We start from the raw sequence: 16,169 nt of genomic DNA on the forward strand, positions 1-16,169 counted from the left end.
TCAGTTTATTTTTTAAATTTCTCTTTATATTATTCTGCATTACTTATTTAATGATTTACAGCTTACATAAAGCACTTTCAATTGCTTTTGTGTGATGAAATGTGCAATACAAATAAACTTGCCTTGCTTTCTCCTCTGTACACGCCGTAGTACAGCAATATCTACACAATGTGCTGAGCAACAATTGAACAACAAATGCACTGGCCAGTTACACAGTAGGAAAACTAAACTAAACCCCATTAGGTGCAACAATACTACAATCAAAAACCCAGCATAAATCAGGCTCTGATTTACACACATTCACCTTGTCATCTGGATTAGTTTTTCTCTCTCTGAGTCAGCATCAAATGAAATCTAGACTGATGGTTACAGTGGGGTTTTTTTTTTTTCATTTTATCTTAGTGAGTGTCGTCGATGACCTGGGTGAACTGGTCCCCGCTGTAAATGCCATAATGCAGTTTTTGGTTCTGAGCAGCAGCCCAGACCATCTGCAGGCTGGAGAAGCGTGCGGCCCAGTGGCCCTGAGGGTCCACCGTCACCACACCGGCGAGGCCGCCGACCCGCTCCAACATGTAGGCCAGACCCGCGTCACTGGCCGCCGCGGCTGACATGCCTGGAAACAGATGAGGGGAAGAAATATCAGAGTCACGATCATCATCGATGTTTTACACGATATGGATATAGCGCCGGGCAACAATCCAATATTATCGTCTTTCAGTGGTATTGTATCGGGTTGAAATTCAGATGTAATATCATGATACAACATTTTGTTTTCTAAATTAACGACATTACATGAAATCTCTGAGAAAATGCGATCTAAAATACTTGAGTCAGTATAATTGGAAAACCAGTTCTGGGTTGACATTATACCCTATCACATTGAACTGTTTGGTAATGTAAAGTATAACATGAAACCAAAGCTAGTTGACAAATAGCATGCCCTGAAATATTTCACAGCTCATTTTGTGTGAAATGTTATCTCATAGATTCTCATTATAATTAATTAAGTGAACAAAATGTTCTACTACTATATGACAATATCCAAAGTTCATCCCAATACAATACCGTTGAAAATAGATAAACTGTAATATTTCATCAGTCCTTTTGGAAAGGGAAAATTTATTACAGAATGAAATGATGGTGGGATAGAGAGACATAACAGAGAGCTGTCAACACGATGTGACAAAACAACTTTCATCCTGTTTTGTTTTTTGTTTTTTTTTATTTTTGAGTTTTCCCCTTCTTTCTCCCCAATTGTATTTGGCAAATTACCCCACTCTTCCGAGCCGTCCCAGTCGGTGCTCCACCCCCTCTGCCGATCCGGGGAGGGCTGCAGACTACCTCATGCCTCCACCGATACATGTGGAGTCACCAGCTGCTTCCTTTCACCTGACAGTGAGGAGTTTCACCAGGGGGATGTGGCGTGTGGGAGGATCACGCTATTCCCCCCCCGAACAGGCGCCCCAACCGACCAGAGGAGGTGCTAGTGCAGCGACCAGGACACATACCCACATCCGGCTTCCCACCCACAGACACGGCCAGTTGTGTCTGTAGGGACACCCGACCAAGCCGGAGGTAACACGGGGATTCGAACCAGCAATCCCCGTGTTGGTAGGCAACGGAATAGACCACTACGCCACCCCGAGGCCCCACAAATTCCCTCCAAAAAAATCTCCATGTTCATCCCAGGTAGAGATCGCAGTGTGCTGCAGCAGAAGGCCGGAAAAAAAAAATCAGAGCTGTGAGAACGGAAGAAATATAAAATCAAGAAGAATACTGTCCATATTAATCCAGTATAGCTGCAAGGAGCTTATATCCAACCATGTAAGAAAAACACACAAAAAAAAGGGGGGGTAGAAATAACTCGGTATGAAATGGAATATATGAAGTAATACAAGAATGAAAAAGTCAACAAGACAACAGCGATATGACAGAGGAGCAGAATGAATATGTATGACATGAACAAAGGGTTAAAAGGTAACTCGGCTGTCTACACCGGTATCATGCAGAAACCTCGTATCTCCATTTAGGAAACAAAAAAAAAAAGGAGGAAAAATATTTCCCTAAGTGACAGCTGCCCCGACCACAGAAAATGACATTACACTCAAACTAACCTGATTGACTACAGACAGCAGAAAAAGGAAAAAAATGAAATTATGGAGGAAAACAGCTTCTAAGTTAATCCTTTACTCCGGTTTAGTAAATACTTCACCGAGGACTGCCAGTCATTTCGACACCTGCACAGTAATTAAAGGACAGTCCGCCTAAACTGACCCCCCCCCCCGTTTCTTCCTCACAGCCTAAACCTGCTCATTTAAAGCTACGATCCTTCATCCAAATGTAAACCAAAGGGTCGCCCCGCTACCAAACTCCAAACCACAGGACAGGAAGCTGCTGTCGCTTCCAGATTGATTGACAGGTCTCCGAATACAAGGACTAACAGTAAACAACAACTAAATCTGAGTTTCTAATGTTTCCTGATGCTGTAAAAGGTTTGTTCACATCTCTAATGGTTGTAAAGATTGGAGTCAAACAGACCCACATTTTCTATTACCATCTGATGAGAAAGACACAAGATGATTATTTTTACATTTATAACTCGAACTCTTCTACTACGTATGGAAATATGCCTCCATTTGGTATGGACAAATTAATCCCAGACTATATCTTTAACAATCACACATATTCCTATAGCAGCAACGCAAACCCATATTCACAGACATAGACCCCATCACAGCACACATGAACCACTGCAATTGTGATTTTTTTTTGGGGGGGGGACGTTATAGGGAAATAGTCAGTTTTATTTTGTGGACACCGGCAATATGTCAGCCGACCTGTTTGTTTGGGGTGTGTGATAGTTAAAGTAAGTGTGTGTCGGTGTGTGTTTGTTACCTTGTTCCATGTGGAACAGGATGAGTCTGGCGAGAGTGACCTTCATTATGGCTTCTCCATGGCCTGTGGTAGACACTGCTCCGACCTTGTTGTCAGCGTAACCCCCAGAGCCTAACACACACACACACACACACACACACACACACACACACATAACACACACACACAAAACACACACACAAACACTTACAAAGTCATTTGCAAGCATTTGTTTGCATAACCTTTGTTTTCCTGTAATGTAATCGAAATTCTGGTTGCTTTTGTTTGTGCTGATTTAAACAAAAAATTGTGTAATTGTAACTGAGGCAGGTTCTCATCAGATGGAATTTTATTCAAATTACAAGTTATACACTTCACAGACGAGGTTAATGTTTTGTTTCCTGTATTCATTTATAATGATGCACTTTCATGGGCAAAGGTTAAAAAAATTAAATATAACTATTAAACGTTTACTTTTACACCACTTTTTGTCTATTTGACCAGTGGACAGTCTCTATTTGGCCAGTGGACAGTCTCTATTTGGGATAAACTATTTTACATGAGACCAGCAGCTGCGTAGGTTCCAGTTGGTGTCGTTACACATCCAGGCCACTAGAGGGCAAATTAAACAGACACCCTCCTCTCAGTCTGACAGGCCTTCATTATGGCAGGCAAATAAAGAAAGGAAAACTAATTCCTTAAGTTTAGTGAGTAAAAGTAAATAACATACAATACAGAAAAGTGAATATTTTCAAATGGTGAACCTGTGATTTTGAAATAATATTCCATGAAAGGTTATCTTATGGTTTTTTTTAAGTCACTGTAAATAATGGCCTCCTAACAAAATTATCGTATTAAATTTATTGGAACAGTTTTTCCCAATTGATAATCCTCAGAAATGAGGGACTTAAGACATGACATGCCAATAACACATTTGCACATGGATGATAGAAGCGTAATGGGCCCAGTCCCGTTGACCAAAACTTACATGAAAAACATCAAGAAACACTGCTGATGTGGGGGTCTTCACAAGTTACCGTTTCCCTCGTTCTAAAATTATTCCATGATGTCCGTATTAAATATCACAGTATGTCAATATAAATCATATGATGAACTTGGCTAGTTGGTGTCAGTTTGTGAGATGAAAATAAAATACAACTCAACTCAATATATAAGTATTTTAGACTGTGTGGGAACTGTCTTTCAACATCCCGTTGGGTGTGTGTGTGTGTGTGTGTGTGTGTGGTGATGTACTATATATGGTTAATGACTACAGTGTCAAGTAAACCATTAACAGCTCCTGTCTATTGATCTCACATGTTCTTCTTCAACCCGTTCCACTCAGAGGTCAAACAGACAACAGTGAGGCTACGACGAGGCGTTGCACGAAATGTTCAAAATAATCTCTATTGATATTTCAATCACTCTGTTTAATGCATTTCTAAGCTCTCTCTTCCATTGGTATCTTTAACTTCACTCATATTAACAATATTATTTGTCAAGTCTGTGAAATGAATGACTTGTATCTAACTTTTTGAGCCTTGGGAAACCCTGTCTGAGCGGGTTTCACACACCTGTAGGCGATCTAAACACCTTGGAAACGGACGAAACCTAGCATTAACCTCAGATTCATGTAGAAATGTGCCTTTTTTCAGCCCACATGAAAACACAAAGAAACAGCAGCTGAAACACAAAAGACTAAAGTGGTTCTCTTATGACAGTAGTTTTAAAATGGACGGCAGGGTGAAAGGGGACTGACCTATGCAGGCTGTATCTCCAACCCGCCCCTCCATCTTATTGAGGATCCCACCTGTGGAGGTAGCGCACGCCGCGTTACCCTCTGCATCCACCGCCACCGCTCCAACTGTGCCCATCTTCCCCCTACACACACACACACACACACACACACACACACCATCCAGCCGTTACTATCAGATATTTTGCTATTATTGTTTCACAGTCATGTTAAAGATAAAACCCGGTACTTTCTGAATGAAAGGTATGACGTTCCAAAAACAATGACCACTAAGGGGCGCTCGAAGAGCAGTAAGTGTAAAATAAATGGGGATCAACGGGGGAAATTCTGGTAATAATAACACCCGTTCCTTTCTGAATGACAGGTATGATGTTCCAAAAACAATGGACACTAGGGGGCGCTCGAAGCGCAGTAAGTATAAAATGAATGGGGATCAATGGGTGAAATTCATCCATCGACTCATCCATTATCCAAGCCGCTTATCCCAATTGAGGTGGCGGGATGCTGGAGTCTATCCCAGCAGGGCGGCAGGCGGGGAGATACCCTGGACAGGCCGCCAGTCCATCACAGGGCCCCCCCCAGCCCCCCCCCCCACACACACACACACACACATTCACACCTAAGGACAATTTAGTATGGCCAATTCACCTGACCTACATGTCTTTAGACTGTGGGAGGAAACCCACGCAGACATGGGGAGAACGCAAACTCCACAGAGAGGACGACCCCCAAGGTTGGACAACCCCGGGGTTCAAACCGCGCCAAACACTGCGCCACCATGCTGCCCAGATAGAGGAAATGCAACATGGAAATGCAAAGAATTCCCAAAGTCGGGCCCTTTAACAACAAACACACAAATTACTTACTGTTACCCCCACTCTCATCCCCACTGTCCTCTTTCATACCTATCATCGGGCGAAATTCAAAAACTGACCATTTCAGGGGATTATCTTCCTATATTTGTTCATTTCCATAAAGACTGTATCCATACTAGATAGAATTTTCTTAACAAAAACATTATGTATATTTTTAGAAAATGGAGCTTTGTTTTTGTATTCTACGAGTGACGTCATCACGTGTGTATAATTAAAATGTTGGTTTTAATTATGTCCCATTCAACCAACACAGCCAATTAGCAATGTTTAGCCTCAAAGCTGTGGAAGCTAACTTCTTAAAAAAAGCATAACGTTGAGACTCAAGTGTCCTTACTGATTAATATGAGAGTATTTGGACATAGCACCTTCCAGAACCCCCCAAAAACAAAAGAACGTTGACAGTTGTAGTCACATAAAGTACATTTTTACCCACGAAGCCGTGTCGCCGCCCTATCTCGCCCATTCATTTTAGATGCTATTACGCCCACTGGTTGTAGAAGGCGCTCACCAATGAAAGAACAACAAGAGATACTGTAAGTGGCAAAACAATTTTCAGGTAAACTATCTTTGGTATTATTCATTTCTCAGGGGTCATAGGTCAACCTCGTAATCTCAAATTTAGAGATAAGAAAAGATTTGATGCATTGCTCTCACATTTGGGACTCCACTGGGTTGGCGCCGGGGCCCAGGTTCTTCTTCCATCGCATGCGAGCGTAGTCAGTGATCAGGGACTCCTGGGGCACCTCCTGTATGCCCATGGCCCGGGCGAACTCGCTGGCGCCCCCCGCCGTCAGACACACATGACTGGTCTGAAACAGAGACCGCTGCTTTCAAAGTAAACCTCTTTAAACTGTTATGAAGTTGTTCAGTATAAATACAACTGCGGAGGTGGAAACCCCTGGATTAAACCGTGCTGCTGGATTAACAACTAGAATACAGGCGGGGATGGTATCTCCTTTATTTTGAGTCATAGGGTTGTTATCCTGCTGCATCCATTAACTTTTTAAAACTGGGTTTAAACAGTTGATGGACCCAAACACTTGACGGGCCTTTCACTTTTAGAAATTTTAAAAACTTTGCTGCGGAAAAATCGCTCGACATCTGAATTGAGTTTTGGTTTGTGTAAGTGTGTGCCCATCCACTGTGTGTGCATACATTCAAACATATATCCTTAACAGGGTGTGTGTTCGTGTGCACGGGTGAGACCTAACAGGGTGAAGGGTAGTTGTCTGCACTGGGCCGTTGTTGTGCGTAATGTAAAATTGATTCTGCAGGCGCCACTGTTTGAAACAAGTATCTGTATTACGTTATGTACATGTGATTGTATGACTTTATTTCAGTAAGCAGTAATACACACTATTGCACTACGTATATTCAAATATGTAGGCACATTTGTAAAAGTTTATTTGCATGTGTGCATGCAGCTGTGAATATGCACTTGTGACTGTGTGTGTTTAACAGGAGTGAGGTTAAATATGTAAATTATTCATTGTCACTGTCAGGCAGTAGCCTGGAGGGGATTGTGCTTTTGGTCGCACATGTGTTGGTGTGTGTCTGTCCACAGCTAATCTCGCAAACCTATCAGCCTAAAAATGTTGTGCACAGTTATGACTGTATGATAATGAACGTCTCTTGGTTGTCGCGATTAAACACTCTCGAAAAACGTTTGTTCTCGCTGTCGCCGCTCGCTCGCTTCGTTCACGCTTTTGCTCGCTCGACCAACGCCGCTTTCCGTTGCTGCGCTCTGAGTCAGCCATGCACATGCGCGACTCACATCTACGGTTGACTCAGATCGGGCAGCGACAGTGTCAAAACCAAAACATTACGTATTCGTGTGTGAGTCTTGAAATTAAATGAGAAGTCGATCATATTTGTCAAGGCAGAAAATCATTCGCTGCTGATCTCAGTACAGGACAACTGGAGGAGCACTGGATGAACCAAAATTAATTTGCCTTATTCGCCTTGCCGCTACGCGGAGGTGCCATAGCCTCCAATGTTAAAATTGCACTATAAAGAAACAATTTCAAGAGTAGGATTAATTACAGTCACAGATGGAAATCATCTTAGAAGCTACAATAAAACATATCCCATGGCTGAGCTTTGCTTTCTTACCATTGTTTTATGAATAAAAGTTCATCAGCAGAGCAGCCATTCACCTTCATTCATTTTATATCATGAAAACCACAAAAGCTTAAACACATTTGATGTCTTTTAATAACGGCTCTGAACTTACGATAGCCTGATCTCTGTCATTTTTTTTTTTGGGAGGGGAGGGGTTCCCCCTTTTTCTCCTCAATTGTACTTGGCCAATTACCCCACTCTTCCGAGCCATCCTGGTCACTGCTCCACCCCCCTCTGCTGATCCGGGGAGGGCTGCAGACTACCACATGTCTCCTCTGATACATGTGGAGTCACCAACCACTTCTTTTCACCTGACAGTGAGGAGTTTCACCAGGGGCCAGGGGGATGTAGCACGTGGGAGGATCATGCTATTCCCCCCCAGTTCCCCCCGAACAGGCGCCCCAACCGACCAGAGGAAGCGCAAGTGCAGCGACCAGGACACATATCCACGTCCGGCTTCCCACCCGCACACACGGCCAACTGAGTCTGTAGGGAAGAATCGAACCAGTGATCCCCACGTCGGTAGGCAACGGAATAGACCACTACGCCACTCGGACGCAATCTCTGTCATTTTATGTCAGATTTGGTCATTTTCGTGCAAGGGTCCGCCTAGGAGGCTGCACATCCATAGACTGACAGGTAAAAAGTTTTTATTAGTTATAATTTTTGGCTTGAGCGCTGCATATTAACTTTTTTTTCTCACATTTCCGATTCAATTGACTTGGGCACCGCGCAGGTCTTATGGCAGGAAAAACACTGTCTGTGTGTGTGTGTACGGAGAGGGTGAGAGACATACGTCTGGCAGACATCTCCACTCTACTGAGTGCACTCCTTCAGTTCTTTATGTAAATCATGTATGTACCTTGTCCATAACCAGGCGGGCGAGCTGTGTGGGGTTAGCTATGTTGCGTACAGCAGACACGGCACCGCTGGCCAGCGTTCTGCCATCCATCACCATGGCGTCCATCTCCACGTCCCCTTTGACGTTAAGCACCGACCCACAGCCTAATGTTTGAATTGATACAGGCGGAATCAGAAAAAAAAAATGTCAGATTCAACAAAAATCCATTATCACATAACAAGTAGTTGTATATCGTTTGGGTAATTTAAGGTTAATCTTGAAACATTAGACAGCCTTGTGCTCCAGTTATTAACGGCTGAGGACAAGCTTGAATCGAAACAACAATCGAAGAAACACTGCTGGGTTTTTTTTAGTCTGAAGTCAGAAGCTGAGACGTAGCAGATGTATGAGGAAGAGGAGGGCGAAGTGTAAAGCACATGCAGTAAAAAAGAGCAAAAAAGACTGCAGAGAGAAGAGAAGAGACTGTAACCTTTTCATCTGGTACGATGAAGCTAGGCTGCAATTACAACGGTGTTCCTTGACATTAATCTTGCTGCAGATTCCCCCACAACTGGAAAAATGTAAATACAGCTAAAATTAACCATCTGGACTCTTTGCGCTGTTGTTTGAACACCATAACAACTGTAGTACTATCATGACACTGATAGCCAAATAAGGATCATTCTGGTGCAGTCCGCCACTTGTGGTAATTTTATCCATTGACATCATGATGATGATGATGATGATGTGGTGGTGGTGGTGCTGGACAGACAGTCGGTGTTCCAGTAGAACAGTGTTGTGATATAGTTGGATGTAGGAGGCAGAGAGAAACAGACCTGTTGACTCTGATTTTCTGGGACCACAAACAAGGTGTAGCAGCCGTTGTGGCTGGTGTGCCGTCAGCTCGGCAGTAAACAGTTCCCACCCTTGTAAAAATGGATCCTGGGACCAAAGCTAACACAGACAGCCTAATGTAGTACAAACTACAGCAGACTATATGGGAACACTGTTGTACAGTCATATTGATTGTCATGGACACATCGGCATCACGTTTCAGTCTTTGTTCCTGCTGGAGTTGTTTCCAACACATACGCGTTTGCCGCTGCACCAGTGTTCGTCCTACCCGGTTAAAAACATTTCAGCAGCGGTATACGGAGACTGGAGAGTGTCTCCAACCACGGTGAAGACGACTGGTAGTATTGTGGAAAGTGACGGCATGGTCCAGATGGGTTGAATAAACATTTTATTCATGGAGAAAAATCACGGATTTCAGCTTTAAATATAAACGCCTACTGGAACTGTACCGAGAACCTACCCAGAACTGAACCTTCACCTCAAAATTAAAAATACTCCCACTTGTACAAGTATGCTCCTGATGAAACTGCATATAGAGGCACCAAGCGAGGCTCCATCAGTTCACTTCCTGTTTGCACTTCTTGTTTTGCCCTGAGGTGGGAGGTAGGGGGGTGGGGGTGGGGGGTGGGGGGCGAAGAATCATTTGATCCTGCGAGAGCTCTCAATGCACTACACTACTGCTATCTTTATACCACCGATCGATAAGAGTGTTCTTGTGGAAATGTTGATTGATTTTGTATTTCCTGTGCGTCAGTAGGGGGGCGGGTTTTACCTGCATTGAAGGCGGGGTTATTTTCTAGAAGAGTGACAGCCTCTACTACTGCATCCAAAGCACTTCCCCCTTCCCTCAGGATGGTGTATCCTCCCCGAACTGCCGCCTGCACCCCCTTACACGACACGTCGGACCGCTCTCTGGGGACAACTCCTGCCCCTCCATGGACCACCACCACGGGCAACATGTCAATCAACAAAGAAGGCACTGAGGAGGGAGAAGATATACTAAGTACACAAACACTCTGGAGCTGGTCAGGTAAATACCAGGTTATTCATAAAAAACAGGAATATACCGATATGGGTATTTAATATTTAATATCTTGTTGATTGAGAAAAACTTTTAAACAGACATTTTATCGTGTTTTCCTGCTTGTGATTGTTTTAATTTGCTTATGTTGTGAAACACTTTGAGGTACTATTTATTCTGCCCTCTTTTTCTCCCCAATTGTATCGGGCCAATTACCCCACTCTTCCGAGCCATCCCGGTTGCTGCTCCAGCCCCTCTGCCGATCCAGGGAGGGCTGCAGACTACCACATGCCTCCTCTGATACATGTGGAGTCGCCAGCCGCTTCTTTTCACCTGACAGTGAGGAGTTTCACCAGGGGGACGTATTATGTGGGAGGATCACGCTATTCCCCCCTCCTCCCCGAACAGGCGCCCTGACCGACCAGAGGAGGCGCTAGTGCAGCGACCAGGACACATACCCATATCCAGCTTCCCACCTGCAGACACGGCCAATTGTGTCTGTAGGGACGCCCGACCAAGCCGGAGGTAACACGGGGATTCGAACTGCTGTTCCCCGTGTTGGTAGGCAACGGAGTAGACCACCACGCCACATGAACACCGCACATTTCAATATGTTACTTAAGTTCACCATTTGTGTGATATAGCCTATTAACTGAGTACATCCTCATCTCCTCCATCCCTATCTGGTGCTCTGCTGCCACTGCCAAGGACGAGGGCAAACTGCAGCGTATCATTCACTCTGCTGAGAGGGTGGTTGGCTGCAACTTGCCCTTCCTCCAGGACCTGTACGCCTCCAGGACACTGAGGCAAGCAGTGAAGATCATGGCCGACCCTTCCCACCCAGGTCATGGTCTCTTCAAAAGACTCTCCTCTGGCAAGAGGCTAAGGTCTATAAAAACCACAACCTCACGCCACAAGAGCAGATTCTTCCCTACAGCAGCAGGCCTTTCTAACAAGCCCCCAGATCCGGAACGTGCAGTGAGGTCCATGGCTGGGTGGGCAGTGAACTATATTTATTTGTGCCAGAGAGGCACAAGCAGACTCTCCCTCAGCAGCCTGCATTCACGAACGCTAGCTTTGGGGGCAAGCCACCCTGAATAGGGCATGCCTTTTATTGATAAAACAACAATTTTTACATGATTTTTAAAAAAAAAAAAATTTTTGCAACAATCTTAACAAATTAAAGTAAAAATAAATACTTTTTTTTCTATCATGATTTCCCCCCCCCCCTTATTAGCCTGGGTGAGGCACTGCCTACCCTGCCTCCCCTGACTGCACACCACTGCCCCAGACACCCACAGATCCTGACCCTGCCCCCCCCCCCTTTATCTTCCCTACTGTGCTCTCTGTATATGGAGACCCTGCATAAAACCTGCACTACCCTGTAAATAACTCTTATTCTGTAAATAACTTCTTAAAACTCTCATTTATTTATTTTGTAAATACAACTCCGGCCGAGCATCAGGGACTGCCACGTGGTCTCGTGTTCAGTGTTCAACTCTGAACCGGTGATGACTGCACCTCACTTTTATTTTATCTTGTATATATATATATATATATATATATATATATATATATATCATTTACTATTCTTTTTTAGTTTTACCTTTACTATTTACTGTTAATTTTCCCCTGTTGCACCGACATACCAAGCCAAATCCCTTTTATGTTCTTGTACTTGACAATAAATATGGTTCTGATTCTGATGTCAAACTGATTGGACAATATATGAAACCAGAATGTGTTAATGCAAATGTGAGTATTTCAAAGTCCTAATGTGCAACGAGGTCAGGGGTATGACAGTGGAATAGTCAACGGACCCCAAAGTGAAACAGCTCAGTAGGCACCATAACAGTGTGTCACAGTCCTGCTCAGAGCCATAACGGTGTTTCTGGAAGGGTAGTTTCAGGCTGGTTAAGCTGCAGACGTGTGGACTTGGCCTGCCAATCAGAATAAAGGGAAGGGCGGGAGACGTCTGCAGCTTCCGGATCTGCCACGACCTTTCAGTTTCGTCCCGTTTCTGCCGGACGTGCTTGTCTTCACGCGCCACAAACGGACAGGGACGCACGCGTGTAAACAAATGCACGGTGATCACGCCACGTGCAAATTACCGTACAGTATCTCAATCTCGTGCAAGTACAGTAATCAACCCTGAACCTTACCCTCCGAAATACCTTTAGACTTTTTGTCGATGCGGTTATGTGAATTTATTTTTTTTTTTTTTAATTTTGACATTTTTAAAAACCCACTGCCGGCTCTGCTGTACCCGCAGCTGCTGCTGCTGTTTGTCACCCAGTAATAAAACAAACGTGTAAAAGATTAACGAGCATTGTTAGTAGTGCCGTACAAAGTGCACGTGAGAGTGATCGGATTCATTGCCAATATGCCTCGAGGGCTCTGGGCATGTAGCGCGTCATACAAACGCGAGTAAATAATGGCAGAAGATTACACAGGTATCTAACCCGCCGCTATTTGCATATTCCAATTTCATAAATAATAATCGGAATTATTCCTTTAAAAAAAAAATATTCCTTACCAGAATCGCTTTCTTGATTTTGGAGACGTTCGGCGTAACGAGCCCGAGTCTCCACCTCCCTCCCACCTCCCCCCGTGGCCCGTTATGTGACGACACAGGAAGACGGTGCTTCAGTTTTTCAAGATAAAAGTTCCCCGGACGTGCGTTTGTTGTGTAATTTGTGTGCAAGATCTCATTTCACGTTATTACGGTTAAAGTTGTGGATACACGTAGAATATTCAATCGGCGTGCGCATTTTCACGAGTATTTTTTTGTTGTTGTTTATTTTGGATAAATTTACAGCTTGATTTCTCACTTGCTGATTGAGAATCTTCGTTTCTCTTGAGCGATGCTCTGCTTCTGTGGGTCGTCTTTAAGTAGTTATGAGTCCTGCCAGCACCAGGCTTTAATTATACCTTACTCATTAATGCTGCTTAAGCCCTTCAGTTCTGCAGACTCATCCGTTCTGCTGAACAATACCGGCCAGTATTTACCTCCCTGCACCCCCCCACCCCCCTACAGAATGTACATGGTTGTATGACTGAGATGAAGTTTGGTTGATATATTATTGATATTGATAGGCTATGCATTCGTAATAAGATTTTAATGTACAACTAAGCAAAATAAAGTGAGATTAGATGAGTGTTTCGTGTATTCGTCAGGCGAGGTTTCCTCTGCAACCCTCCAAAAAGGGATTTCCCTCTTGATGTTCAGACGAACGACGCCTGTCTGAATCCCCAAAAGTAAATAAATAAACGTTTTCTCCTCCAAAATGCGATGCTGTTCTTTCTTTTCTTCTAAGTCGTGTGGATAAGACGTTGTTATTTGCAGCTTTGCATGGGAGTCGGGGTCTTTTCCTCTCTCTCTCTTTTTTTTGCACGTGCGTCCTGTTTTGTTCTGCGTTATTTTAAATAGTTGGTTTCTGTGTCATCTGTTGGTGTTTGCGAAAGTTGCATGGTGTTCTATAAGGTATCACTATTCTGAAGAAAGCGGTCATGTAGCCTATCATGGAAGTTTATATTCAAGCCCATTGCTCGTAAAGAAATCCCCCCCCCCCAAAGTTTCCTGCAAGATGAACAACGTAACAGGTTTTAACTGCATTTTTTTTTTATTTTGCAGTAGAATAAGTCCTGTTTGGGAATCCCTGAACATTTAGTTTGACAACCTGGACGGAGATGAAAATCCTAAAAAAAAATTTTTTATTTTCAGCCTAAAATTAGACAAGGACCAGCAGCCAATGGGACAAACGTGACAGAACGGAAACAGAAAGGTGCTGATGTGTTTCGATGTGTTTCACAAAGCCCACGCGTCGCTGTTTGGGTTGTAGACAACGTTGCAAAAATGCAAAAGTAAAAATAATTTTTAACTTTTATATTGTTGTAATCTGTTGATATTGATAGTCATCCGCCTGCAGGTCTAACCGGTTTTTTTTACATTTTAATGTAATATTTTTATCATCATTAAGCTGTTTGTCATGACTACCCCTGATCATAGATGAGGCGTAGAGCATTATAATGCACCTATCTGAATATACAGGACCACGGCAAATCACGTGTGTGTGTGTGTGGGGGGGGGGGGGGCTGGGAACTGGCGTGAGGACGGATGAGGAGGAGAGGAGAGGAAAGGAGGAAGGAAGGAGAGACTCTGAGGGGGATGCGCGTCATTCTAACGTGCAGTGATTGGTGGGTGAGAGGAAGAGGAGAGGAAGACGGAGAGGAAGAGGAGAGATAGAGAGCACCGCGTGTGCGCGCCTCATCCTTATACGGTGCGAGAGAGAGAGAGCCTCCCCATTCTGAAATGAGGGCTGCGCGCTCCCGCCGCAGGAACGGTGCACACGCTTCGGAGGGGCTGCGGTCCCATTGACGGTTCCGTCTCCCTGACAGCGGCAAGAGCATCATCAGCATCATCAGCATCAGCAGCAGCAGGAGCAGCAGGAGCAGCAGCAGCAGGAGCGGCTCTGGAAATCAAGGAGCTGCCGCCTCGCCTCGCCCCGAAGCAGGACCAGAACAGAGACCCGCAGGAAGAACCTCCGGCCGGCCTGAAGGAAGAGAGACCCTCCGATCCGCCGGAGATATGGGCTCCCCTTAACCGGAGGTGGTGGAGGGGAGAGGCGGGCGGGCGGGCGGGGGGTGGGGGGAGAAGATAGCGGAGCAGTGGGAAGAGAAGGAGCCGATAAAGGAAACCAGGAACCGAATCACCACCGCTACGAGCACCGCCGCCTCTGCCGCCGCCGCCGCCGCCGCCGCCCTGGGTGTCCACCGCCATGGGAGCCGTCCATCACTTCCAGACAGCGAGCTGTCCGTGGGCCATGTCGTGATCCGTGGGCTCCGCCAGCGGGTTTTCTCTCCGTGATCCGAGGAGCGGAGGAGCGGAGGAGGAGGAGTAGGAGGAGAACATGTCCGCCTCGGTGGGCCCTCGGGGCGGCCCGCGGCCCCCCGCCGCGCCGGCCATCCCGGAGCCGGACCTGAGCCATTTGACGGAGGAGGAGAGGAAGATCATCATGGCTGTGCTGGCTCGGCAGCGGGAGGAGGAGGCGAAGGAAGAGGCCATGTTAAAGTAAGAGAGACACACACAGATGGAGAGAGAGAGGCAGAGGGTGGGAGAGAGAGAGTGAGAGAGAGTGAGAGAGAGTCTGGGCCTGGTCCATTTCCGCTCTGTGAAGGAGATGATAGTGCCCATCCCACCATTCTCTCCTTCCAATATGTGACAAATCTGCTCCCTGCACCTCTGTCCCAGCGCATGTGTGAGCACAGCTCTGTGTGTGTGTGTGTGTGTGTGTGTGTGTGTGTGTGTGTGTGTGTGTGTGTGTGTGTGTGTGTGTGTGTGTGTGTGTGTTGAGCACGCCTGTGCGTGTATGTGAGTCTTGGGTATCGGTGCACACGCATTTCTACACACAGCCTCATATGGACTAACGTTCATCACACCGTTCATGAGTAAGTGTATGGGCCCGTCATGCACAAGCACTGTGATCCGGTCGACACCACATTTGCAGCGCCAATTCTGCTGAAAGTCGTTTTCAGCAGCATATAGGCTGAAGTCGTTGTGACAGACCTAGAAGAGACCGTGTGCGTGTGACACAGAGAGAGAGAGAGAGAGAGAGAGAGAGAGAGAGAGAGAGAGAGAGAGAGAGAGAGAGATGGAGAGAGAGAGAGAGAGAGAGAGAGAGAGAGACTCATTGAGTGTGTTGTTGGGTCAGCCCCTTGCAGGTGTAACTTGGTTCAGGCGGGAGCGAGGGGGAGGGGGGGGGGCACCCGTCAGCGTCACAGTCTACACATCTTTGTACACGAGAAGAAGAAAAAAAAAAGAAACTT

General features: G+C 45.4%; 2 protein-coding genes across 2 annotated transcripts in view; one reads left to right on the forward strand and one right to left on the reverse strand.

Annotated features, from left to right (window-relative positions):
• Positions 1-279: 279 nt before the first annotated feature.
• asrgl1 (asparaginase and isoaspartyl peptidase 1) lies at positions 280-12,944 on the reverse strand. The gene is made up of 7 exons (XM_056292097.1): positions 12,880-12,944; positions 10,095-10,301; positions 8,489-8,631; positions 6,160-6,314; positions 4,634-4,755; positions 2,896-3,006; positions 280-613 (listed from the first exon to the last, which is right to left on the reverse strand). Exons 2-7 carry the CDS (start codon positions 10,279-10,281, stop codon positions 399-401), a joined length of 933 nt encoding a protein of 310 aa, XP_056148072.1. The 5' UTR covers positions 10,282-10,301; positions 12,880-12,944; the 3' UTR covers positions 280-398.
• Positions 12,945-15,253: 2,309 nt separating this feature from the next.
• Positions 15,254-16,169, forward strand: part of LOC130123149 (regulating synaptic membrane exocytosis protein 1-like) — a 148,027-nt gene continuing 147,111 nt past the window's right edge. The window contains exon 1 of the mRNA XM_056292278.1: positions 15,254-15,414. Coding sequence (XP_056148253.1) covers positions 15,254-15,414 — 161 coding nt within the window. The remainder of the gene's footprint in view (positions 15,415-16,169) is intronic.

This window comes from Lampris incognitus, chromosome 13 (assembly GCF_029633865.1).
Source record: "Lampris incognitus isolate fLamInc1 chromosome 13, fLamInc1.hap2, whole genome shotgun sequence".
NCBI classification, from domain to species: Eukaryota; Metazoa; Chordata; class Actinopteri; order Lampriformes; family Lampridae; genus Lampris; species Lampris incognitus.